The following is an 11,675-nucleotide window of genomic DNA, read 5'->3' as shown; positions in this document are numbered from 1 at the left end:
TGACCAGCCTGCTCAGGTGGACATCCTACAAATTGTCAGAAGCCCTGAAACTGAACTTTCATAGATTCCTAGGCTCTCATCCATATTTTCTAGAATTCATAGAATTTCCCCTGAAACTCCAGGCTTATGATTTGGTTGCAACAATTGCCATTAATAAACTATGCTACCTGGGATTTATGATTATGGTTTTGGGTACAAGGTCATACCATATTAAGAGTGCCATATTTTGGCATTAACCACAGGCTATGTTATAAATAGGAATCAAATGTTTGGTCTATGGGCATGCTCATTTACTTGACATAAAGCCAGGATTAAACCCAGCATGCCTGTCTTACTATGCTGATGGACAGTGACTTCAATGGGGTATGGGGGGGACTCGATAAAATGGGTGAATGTAGTAACCACAATGTTTTTCATGTGAAACCTTCATAAGAGTGTATATCAGTGATAACTTAATAAAAAAAATGAAAAGACTATATAAAAAAAACCCCAAAAACCCAGCATGCCTGTTGGTAAGACAGCACACTGCCTAACCTCCTAACTCTGGTCAATACCTCTAAAGAAGAGTCTATTGGTTAATGAAGGAGTGAATGAATTTGACAATTGTGGATAAAGTGAAGGTTGCTGTGGCCAGGATTCTCACCTGGCCCTGGTTGGCTGGCTCACTACACACGTGCGCGAAACACATTGTTATTGACGCTATATAAAGAGCTCCGCCCAGTGCTCTGGGTTGCTGCACAGCTGCAGGAGAGCAGACGCTGGCGTGGTGGCAGCACTGAGGACAGTGACTGAGACGGCTGTGAGTAGAGAGCTGGGGGCAGAGAGGCCCAGAGGCAGAGACCAGCTTGCTGCAGGCCGACTCACTCTGAAAGGATGGGATTCTAGTGCTTGACCTGCCCCTGTGGGAATAAAGTTGGGTATAAACCTTTTTACCCCAAGACTGTACCATTGTCATTCCTTGGTCTCATTAAATCCATAGTGAACTTGCCTGGGGGCTGCAACCCATTGGCAAGACAATTGGTGACAGTCAGCAGGGTTCATTGTTGACCAAGGAAAAGAACAGGCTGCCCTCATGGGAGGGGTGCTTCAGCGGGCTGCCCCTATGGACGGGGAGATATTCAGCGTTCCCTAGTGGACGTGTGGTCTGCCATGGCTCGCCTCCCAGAGGACTGGGCCCCACCCCAGGACGGGGAAGGGGTGGAGGCAACATGTGAGGCAGTAAAGTTGGCCCTCGGCAAAACAGGGAATTTGTTAGAGAAACAGAGTGCCCGTGGGGCTGCAGGAATGGTGGGGAGCTTTTTCCTCACAATATTGAGAAAAGCCGAAAGGGAGAAAGAGACCCTCCTGCAGGAAGCACAAGAAGAGGCAGCCCAGGAACGTGAGCTGTGAGGTGCTGTTGAGGTAAAGAATTTGTTGGTGACTGAAATGGCGTCACTACGAGGTGCTGTGGAAATGGTAAAGGATGTCACGGTGGCCCGAGAGGAAGCAGCACGAGAAGCAGCAGCACAAGAGCGCAGGCTGCCAGGTGTCCTGGGGCAGGTGAAGGATGTAGTGGTGCCGTCAGCCCCAGGAATGGAGGAGTGGAGGGCCTGTGGTGCTGGAGGCATCAGCTCCTCCTCTGCTGAAAGCTGGTGGAGAGCCCAAAAGAAAATAAAGATCTGGCAACTGCGGATTCCTCCAGGAGAGGTGCAGCCCCCTCCCCAGGTCGTGGAGCACTCTATGCTCTGCTCCCATCCTCAGGCTCAAGCATTGGAAGCACAAATGGAAATAGCAGTCTGCTATTTGAAGCAAGAATTTAAAGTGCCCCGTGAAGGTCACGAGAACCCAGAGTGGGTTGATTTGATAAACGCAGGAGAGGACGGAAAGTCAAACAGAATCTTACTGGAGCAGTGGTTCTGGCCACTGGGGACGAAGCAGAAGCCAGAGACAAAGCAACACGATCAGCCTGTGTATCTGCAAGACTTTCTGCTGGAGAGGCTGGAGAAGGTGGGTATTGTAAGGCCCACCCATGGTCCTTTAAGTTAACTCCTTTGAGTAGAACTGGTTTGAATACAGCCAGGATGACCACTTGGTGGCAGTGGATCTTCTCAGGCTTGAGGGTTATTATAATTTGTTGTAATTTTGGTTATTTGTATATTGTCATAGCCTCTTGTTATGTTATGGAATTTGGTTACAGTGTTCCAGTTTCCTTGCACAGGGACCATTGCAGAAGATTAAGGGCACAAAGATTGAGAGGCGAGAATCCTGGAGGGGTGGAGTGTGGAAAAAGTGGGGGTTCCTATGGCCAGGATTCTCACCTGGCCCTGGTTGGCTTGCTCACTACACACGTGTGGGAAATATGTTGTTATTGACTCTATGTAGAGCTCTGCCCTGTGCTCTGGGTGACATGGTGGCATGGACCCCCTATGGCTGCAGGGCTGCAAGACTGCAGGAGAGCAGAGGCTAGAGTGGTGGCAGCGCCGAGGACAGGGACTGAGATGGCTGTGGAGGCAGAGAGGCCCACAGGCAGAGACGGGCTTGAGGGATGCAGACTTGTTCTGAGTGGATGGGATTCTAGTTATTGTGCAGCCACAGTGGGAATAAAGTTGGGTAAACCCTTTCACCCTAAGAATGTTCCATTGTTACTCCTTGGTCTCACTGAATCATAGTGAACTTGCCTGGGGCTGAAACCCACTGCCAGGACAAAAATATTCGTAAAGAACCTGTTAAGGCCCAGGCACTATGCTAGGCATGGGCATAGGTCAGATGAACAAATGAGCCTCTTTCCTCAGGGAGTTTAGAGTTGAATGGGGGAGATAGAAACTCACTCGAGACATAACCCCAGCACAGAAGGGGGTCATGAAGGACATACACAGGGAACCATGATCACCACACCCAGGAGGGACAGGTCAGGGTGGCTAGGGAAGGCCTCTCTGAGGGGGTGGCATTTTCCTCATCCTGAAGGATAAGAAGGTACTATCCTTGAGAAAGAGTAGTCAAGGGAGTGGGGGAAAGGGGCTGACGATCTCAGTGAGGAGAGGTTTGCACTTCCCAGGGAATGTTTTGAGGGTGATTTATTCCAGCCCTCTGATGTATTGACTATCTGAGCCTCAGCTCTCGTGGGGAATTTCCCTACTCAGTGGATGGGGTGAAGGTATTTATTCGGGAGCTGAGGGCCCTTGCTGGCCACACCTGCTTTCACCTTTACTGGCAGGTTTAACTTAAAGGGATCTCCTGGGAGTTCTTGGATGTAGCCTAGGCCCTGCCCCCAGCTCACTCCCACTCCCCTCTTGAAGGCTGTTTCCTGCTCTTTGGATAAAGGCATCAAGAAGCGTTGGGGGTAGAGGGTCTGTGCACGACACCATTTTTCCAGGCCAAAGTGGGAGGGGGCTGGGCCTGGGCTATTCACCCGGCCCAGAGCTTGGGGGAAGTGGCCTCGGCCCCCAAGTGTGTGCAGAAAAGCTGGGGAAGCAGTGCTCAACTGCCCCGTGGGCTCTGGCCCCACTGAAATCACTCCTCTTTCTTGGGTCACACACCTAAAGGTGGGGCAATTCCATGCACCACCGAAGAGGCGTGACCCACTCGCACATACATGTATGACGAAGTCACGCACATGTGCGAGCACATCATTCTAGCGGAGATGGGGCAGAGTTTCCACAGGTTTTCCAAGCTCATTAAAAATTTTAAGAAAATGTCTCAAAGCCTCCATTTACCTTTTAGAAGGTCAGTTTCTTTCAGAGGCCTTCTACATCAAGGTTATTTACATAGATTTTGCTGGAGGGAAGGGTATTGCTTATCCAACAGAAAGTAAATCCACTTTTCTCCTGGTTTTTTTTTTCTTCTTCATTTCTTAAGAGAGTTTGAGTTACTCAGCATCCGTCTTTCTGGAATCCGACTCAGACCCAGTGCTTCATGTCCCTGATCACATGGCCTCTAACCTGTGGCTCACCCAAATCCCTCACGTCTCGAGGTAAGCACGTTTTCACTTGTTAGTGTATCTGTGGGAGACTCATAGGGCATTTTATTGTACGTAACGTCAGATGAGATTTAGGGAGAGTTTCGCCAACCGTAAATCAATGCCTTGAGGCTTTGGGAGTATCCCTTCTTGTCTTTTCTTTTGGAATTATGCAGTTTAGTCCTTCTGGATATAGTTTAGCAAAATCTCAAACTGGAAACTAATTGAAAGTAATCCCCAATACAACTCCAAACTTTTCTTGAGCCTCTCTGTCAGCAAAAAGAATGAAGTCCACTTTTCTCCCTACCAATAAATGCACATCCCTCCGGTTCATCTTCGCCTGCCCTGATTTGGGGGACAATGCAGTGTTACAACCCTAGGTCGGGGTCAGCTCAATGTGTCTCTAAAATGTCCCTAAGTCATCACTGAATGCCCAGAACTGAAGTGCCTGCTGTGCCATGGCCTGTGCTTGGTGCTGGTGATGTAATGCTGTTCTGGAGACAGCCTCCACCTTGGGGAAAGTTAGGCCTGCCCCAGGAGAGGGACAGAGAATTAACCATAGAATGAAATGACAAGGACCATATATATATATATATATATATATATATATAGTATGTGTGTGTGTGTATATACACATAGACACACATAATATGATTCAGAGGTGGAAAAGAAAATCCTTCTGCAGTGGAGTGGAGGAGGCAGTGGGGTGATTTGTGCCCTGGGGAGATTTGACAATGTCTGGAGACATTTTTAATTGTCCAGATTGGGTATTGGGGTTGCCACTGATGCCTAGTTGGTAAAGGCCAGGGATGCTGCTAAACACCCTGTGCTGTGCAGGACAGCCTGATGCATGAAGGAATTATCTGACCCCAGACATCAAAGAGTGTCAAAGGTGAGAAACAATCTGATAGGATGGTTGAGCCGGGCCTTAAAAGATGACTGGAGCCTACTAGAAAGCCACTAGGGAAGGCCATTCTGCTCAAAGCCTTCACTCTACCACTAGCTCTGGGGACCCGAGAAGGGGCAGGATGGACAAGAGATGAGGCTCTGGGTTTGGCGGGGGGCTGGAGGGGGGTGTTCTGAGTGAGTTCAGATCTGATTCTAGGTGGTTCCTGTAACCACTGTGATGCAAGTCAGGGGTGGTGGGCAGGAGAATGATTTTGCCTTTTGATGTCAGCTTAAAAGGGAGAATTGAGGAATTTGTCCTTTTGGCCCCAAAAGGGTGGGTATCCAGTTCGCTAGGAAAGATACACGGGAGAAAGCAAGAGCAGGAAGACACCTCTACGATAAATGATAACTTGGGCCTGTGGTTTGCAACAGTAGGTGAGGCCGCCAGTCCATTGCACGTGAACACTTAGAGCAAGAGACTTAGGTGCTGTTAAACTGGCCGTACCTCGTAATCTGGATGAAGGACTGAGCTGTACCATTGACTCTGGGAAGTGTCTTTGGATTGATGCCAGAAAGATGTTAAATGAAGTGAAACAGTATTGTCTGAATGGACCCCCCTGGAAACTCGGCAAGGCTGGCCAAAAAAGGTAGTAAAATATTAAGTATAATAATACAATGAAAGAAATTGAGACTTGGAGCAGTTTGAGTTGCTGCTTTGCCTGGAGTGCTGCTGACTGGGAAAGTGGGGAGTCCAGGGTCTGGTCTGGCTGGTAGACCAAGGCTGAGCTGTTTGCTGGAATTTTCCATAGTCCTTGAATTGCTCTACCGTTTATCCATCTGACTTGGGCTGTTGCCTGTGCTAGCCTTTGCTTGTTCTGTTTCCCCCACCACAATAAGAACATTCCAAGATATAGGGAGAATGGGATCTTCCACAGTACCTCACCCTAAGATAATTGGTTTTGTTTCCTGTCATTATCCATAAGTTGCAAAAATAATATAATTGCTATTAAGTTCTTTTGGACATATAGTGTGTTCATGTTCTCATATAGTCCATGAATCATTTTAATGAACCCAGGTTATTCCATCAAGGTAAAGTACTATCATTTACCTGTCAGCTTCTGTTTTTGGTCATTTCAGAGACTTTCAGAGTTTCAGTATCACAAATAATATCGTAGTATCTTTGTGTAAACAGATCTTTTGCGTCCTTTCAGAGATTTCTTTAGGATACATTTCCAGCAGTTGGATTAATGTGTCACAGGGTATGAATATCTTCATGGATCCTGATATATATTGTCCATTTACTTTCTAGAAGTTTAGCAATTTATATACCTGACATGAATAACTCAATATAGCAGGTTGGAAAAATAGTGCCAGCTTTGAATATTATTATTTTATTTTCATACTTTTTGCTGGTTTAATAAATGTAAAAGGATCCCATCTGAATTTATGTGATATGCCTAGCATTGTGCTTGGCACATGGTAGTTGTTTTTGCTAATGTTTCCTTGAAGGTTATGATGCCTGCTTTGCTCCTTGGACTATAGCCTTGACCTTAGGTCTGTCCTATACATCCTTTTGCCTGAGCTTGGCTGCTATCAATCTCCAGCAAGAGTCTGGCCTTGGCATGGCCCAGATTCACATAAATGTCAGCCATTAATGATCACACTGAGCATCTCTATTGAGCCTACACGTAACAGTGGTTAAAAGACTGCTCGCATCCATCTCTTGACTCCTCAGTTTGTCACCTCTGCCTTTGATAAGTCACCTAATGTCTCTAAGCCCAAGGTTGAGATAATGTACATTAAGCATGCAACACTATGCCTGATGTAGAGAAAGTAAGGGTTAATAATAATCATAATCTATTTTAATAGATCATGTCAATCTTCAGGATAGGTGACATTATTCTCATTTTAAAGATAAGATATTGAGGCTCTGTGTGCTTCGAGTACTTTGTCCAGTATGGGCAGCCTAATGCAGTGTGACCTGTGGCCCTTCCCCTTTGTGGCATGGGGAGTGGGCTTGGTGTGGGGGAGGAGTGTTCATGAAAGCCTTTCTATCCAGGACAGCCAGCACTAACTTACCTGTGCATGGAGCCCTCCAAACCCCAACTAAATGAATCACACACTGCCCTTTGGATACCAAAAATACCAGTGGCCTCTCCAGTGTTACCAAATCTGAGGGGAAGTATGGTGGAGGAAAAGCTAGAAAGGAAAGCGCTATTAATTGTAACCAATTGTTAAAATGTCTTCTGAAAAATTTACAGCAATGTATGACCATGTGAATTTATCTCTTGGGGCCTTGGAAAGGGCCAGGCTACGTGAGGGGTCCTGAAGCTAAAGCCTCATTAGCTTCATGGTAAATCGGCCACTGGCCCGATTTCTTGACTAACAGTTAAGCAGGAATAGTATGGGCTAGTTACTTTTGATGGCTTGTCCCGTTTCTCTGAATTAAAACTGTCATTAGCATAGTTTCAGTCTGAGAGTTACTGCCAGGGTGGAATTAGTCTAATTAAGAGGAAAAGAAAAATATGTTGCTAGTCATTAATTTTTCTTGCTTAGAAGGTGGCCCAGTTTGAGGTTAAGCGAGGAGGACTGAGGTAGTAATTTAGCACTCGGGGGGGTTTGTGGAGGTTCTTGTGAGCTGGAGAAGCAACAGCGGGATCTAAGACTGCCTTCTGATTCGAATTCAAAGCTCCTTGTAAATAGATGTGCAAGAGACCTTCAGGAATGGCATGCTAATTTTTAGAATTAACAACAGCAGGAATAGGGTTGGAGGCATAGGTTTGTACACTGAGTGCTACTGATGGTGCATCTATGTCCTAAATAAGTGTTCAGAAGCTTTTTCTGTATTAAATATTAAAATATTTTCATATTTTCTTGATTTGGGGATCCAGCCCTTGACCTGTCAAATTCTGGAATAGCAGGAAACTGCTGTTAGCATATGCCCATGACAATGAATATACGTTAGAATATTTCAGCTCTCTGGCTTAATAAAGTGCACAGAGTTTTGAGGTTTCTGTGGTGAGAGCAAAGCATCACTGAGGGCAAAGAGCACGGACCTGGAGCAGGAGGCCCAGGTGCGAGTTCTGCTTGTGCCATTCACTAGCCCTGTGACTCAAAAAGTTAATCTTTTTGAATTCTCTGAATTTACCTCTGCATTTACAAACCTAGTTTGAGGAATCAAGTGAGATAATTAAACATAAGGGATAACAGTGTGAAGTACAATTGCTGTGATGGTCTCACTGAGTCCTCAGATCACTGACAAGTTGGGACTTCAAAGAGACATCTTTGGGAAGGAGAGAGAAGCTTCCGAGTTACATTTTAAGGGTGGAACTGTAGGAGTTAGAAGAGGTGGAAGCTTTGAGAAAAGGCTGCCTAGGTCCCCGGGGACTGCACACCTTCCCTTTTCATCTGCCAAGGCTCCCTTGGTTCTGGAGAGAGTGCACATTTTGGAAAGATGTAACTTTATAATTTTTTTATGGTTTATGGCCAAGCTTAGAGAAGGGGTGGCAGCTTGTGAAGTTTTTATTTATGACGTGGTTTTCAGAATGCAGTGTTTGCAAATACTGGCAAGGCTGAATTTATGAAAGTGGAGGCTATTTTAATACATTATCCACGCAGTTTAAAATGCCGCCTCTGTTGGAGACGTTAGAATTTGGCTGCAGTGAATGGCATCCTGGGAGCTGCTGGTCCTCAATTGGCACCTTCCTGAAATTGTTACGACTTGCAGTTGAAAAGCTAAATGCCATGAATTCAACTTGTAACTCACATATAAATTTCAGTTTCACTGAAGAAAGTTTTGTTTTCCTGGGTCTTCTTAATTAGTAATTCGATTCAGGTTTAATTAACTTTGCCTTGTGATTGTTTTTGCCTCCTTAGCATTCTTTAACCTATTAAGCTTTGAAATTTGAAGTAGCTGTCTCAAGTGGATAAAGAATAATCTCTTCTCCTAAAGACAATTTCTTGCATGGGGAAGATGATAATTCACAGTTATTTGCAATTGGTATCAACTGCTGGAACAGGGACCGGGGGTTGGAGCAGAAGCTGTGGGGGTGGGGGTAGAGGTGCATCTGCACGAGTCCCCTGAGACCTCTGCCTACTGGTGTAAATGCAGCATTGGACTGACTCATAGAGCAAAGTCTTGATCTAGTGGGTGAACATAAACATGTTCCTGGCATATTTTTAAACTTGAGCTGCCCTGTGCAAAGGAGGTCTTCCATTTATTTTTTTAAGGGAAAGGCTGAGTATTCGAGGAATGGAATGATGGATCATTTCAGAGAGATTCTGTGTGACGAGAGAAAAAAACAGTAATAAATTTAGCTGCAGTTTTTTAAAGCTTTCCAGTATGTGTAGAGAAACCCAAGGATAGAAACAATCAATAGTTCCTAGAATGGGAACTGGTGTTCTTGAAAATGGAGAGTATTCAAGAACAGGAACCTCGGAAAAAAATTCATTAGCTTGATTGTGAATTTCCCAAAATATGACCCATAGTCTAGCAAGGGTGTTGGAGGAAAAGCAATTCTTAAGTTGAAGCTAACAGGCTGTCCCAGTTGTCCAAAGCCTCTTAGGGGACATCTCAGAGGCCTTTCTTCAGGAAGCAAAGGACAATATGTTCTTGAACCTGGACCCAACAAGATGCTTCATCAGTGATCGTCTGTGTTCTGGTCGGTCTGATAATTTAGTGAAGAGCTCAGGTCTGGTAGAATCCTGGCTTCACCACCTCCTAATCATAGGATCTTGGATATGTCGCTTAACCTCTCTAAATCTGTAAAATGGGGATAACAATCATGCATAACTAAGTGGTTGTGAGGATTAAATGACTGAATGCATGTTAAATGCACCAGACTGTAGCCTTTGATTTCCTCCTACTACCTTCAGCCACCTGGAGCACAAGCCAACCTGTTTTAGAGAAGAGAGGTCATTCTCAAGAAAGAGGATAAATCAGCCTGTCTGGAAGAACCCCATTGTTACCTTGAAGACGTTTGTCCTGGAAAGGCTGCTCTGTTTTCCTTTCAGCAGAGCATGGCATCTTGTGACTCTAAAGAGAGGCTTGGGCTTTGTGTACTGACTTGGCCTCTCCCCCATGTGTGGCAGACAAATACTCATGGTTCCCTAGGGCCGAGGAGACAAACTGAGGAAGGGGAAATGCTGAGACTGGAAGGGCACAGTGGCAGGCAGGGTTGCAGAGCAGCTCTCTGTGTTAGGGACGTAACCTGGCTTCATCTGGGTTCTGCTTCTGCACCGGAGCCAGGTGGAGGGCATTCCGTGTCTCACTGAGCTATTCATCTCGTTTCCCCATTCTGATGCAGGGATCAGGGGCCGCCTTTCCAAGGCTTCAGAACTCTCCCTGTGGAGGCTGATCGATTTGTCCTAGCCTACCGGCACTGTAGGGGGTGGTGGGTGCTGCGTCTTGCCTTGTAGTGGGTAACACGACAGCCATTGAGGTGCTAAGGCATGAGCAGCAAAGAAAAAGAGTCAGAGATTTAAAGGCTTAATTTTAAATCATTTTTAAAGGCAAGAATAGATGATTATATGTGTACCCTTGAGTTCTGGTTTGATTTCCTTCTGTGCTCTTTGTTCTTCTGTAAGTGGGGGCAATGTTTTGAGGCCCTTTCCGCTTTTTTCTGATTTCATCTCCCTATGTGTTTAGTGTTCTTTCTGATGTTCCCTCAGTTTCACAGTTCAGGATTTCCCTTGCAAATCCTCACATGTCTGAGGTGGGGTATGGTCAGATGGTGTGTGTTTGGGGTTCTATATGTGCCTTTCCTTCCCCACAAAATGGGTGAAAATAATCCTGTACCCAGGTTTTATTATAAACACCAGGAATGGCAAACAGAAGGAAAGACCAAAAGCTTGGTCATCATGTTCTTACCTTTCTACCTTTGCTAAAAAACTTAGTTTTGTCCTTTGAGAGTGGGAAGTGGCTTCAAGAGAAATCACATTTTTGCCAGGGTCAGACTGGAGAGCCTGCAGTCTTAACAAAACTTTAGAATTTTAGAGTTGAATGGATTTGCCTAGTTTCATTTTTCAAAGGAGTGGGAGCCCGGGGAAATTCATGTCTTCCTTCATGTCCTGCAGCACCTACCTTGTGCTAATCTGCCTTTGAGGGACTGGAGATACAGTGAGGATATGACGTGTGAATGCAAAGAATTCAAAGCAGGCAGGCCCAGAATGAGAACTCATTGTTCCTTTTACAAGGAGGTGATTATTATTATTTTACTTACATGTCATCTTACTTGTGGGAAAAGATTTTAGAAACTAAGTTTGATCATTTGCTGAATATTCATTACGTAATTAGTGGAGAAGATCAATACGTGTGTGATAGACACTCAGGGGCTGTGCATGGGGAAGGGTGAATGGGGCTGGGAATGGGGAATGGGGAATGGGGAAGGGTCGGAAGCCCAGGTGGAGTTTCGGATGTGGGGTTAGGCAGACGTGCTTGCTTCTTGGTCTCTAAACCCTCATTTGTACTATGAAGGGTTGGACTGGATCATTTCTAAATTATATTTTAACACTAAAGTTCTGGAACTTTAAGAGTGTACAAGCACTATTAGTTAAGGACATAGTTTCCGCTGAGTATAAAAGAAATAAAAAATAACATTAATTTACACAAGATAGACCTGTTTGTATTTCTCAGGTAAATGGTGGAAGGAAGAGGAGGGTGAGAGTCCCTTCCTTTCATGAGTATTTCTCACAAGTTGCTCTTAGCCCTCAAAGCCCGTTGGCCAGAACTTAGTCAAACGGCCATACCCAGATGCCAGGGAGGCTAAGACATGTCATCTTTATTCTGGCTGGCCATCTGCCTAAACACAAGTTCCAATTTTACAGGAGAAGCAGCAGCAGCTATTGGGCTAGC

The 11,675-nt window shown here is 45.4% G+C and overlaps 1 protein-coding gene across 4 annotated transcripts in view; it reads left to right on the top strand.

Moving 5' to 3' along the window:
• Positions 1 to 752: 752 nt before the first annotated feature.
• LOC140844937 (uncharacterized) overlaps positions 753 to 11,675 on the top strand; it is a 111,685-nt gene continuing 100,762 nt past the window's right edge. For 3 of the 4 annotated variants that reach the window (XM_073218066.1, XM_073218068.1, XM_073218067.1), the window contains exons 1-2: positions 753 to 1,986; positions 3,837 to 3,949. In XM_073218066.1, the coding sequence (XP_073074167.1) occupies positions 1,426 to 1,986; positions 3,837 to 3,949 (674 nt within the window). In that variant the 5' untranslated portion in view covers positions 753 to 1,425. Of the gene's footprint in view, positions 1,987 to 3,836; positions 3,950 to 5,254; positions 5,622 to 11,675 lie in introns of those variants that run through there. The other variant, XM_073218069.1, reaches the window with a different exon arrangement.

Source organism: Manis javanica, chromosome 12 (assembly GCF_040802235.1).
Source record: "Manis javanica isolate MJ-LG chromosome 12, MJ_LKY, whole genome shotgun sequence".
NCBI classification, from domain to species: domain Eukaryota; kingdom Metazoa; phylum Chordata; class Mammalia; order Pholidota; family Manidae; genus Manis; species Manis javanica.
The sequence above is the reverse complement of the archived record's forward strand: the minus strand, read 5'-3'. Positions and strand labels throughout refer to the sequence as shown.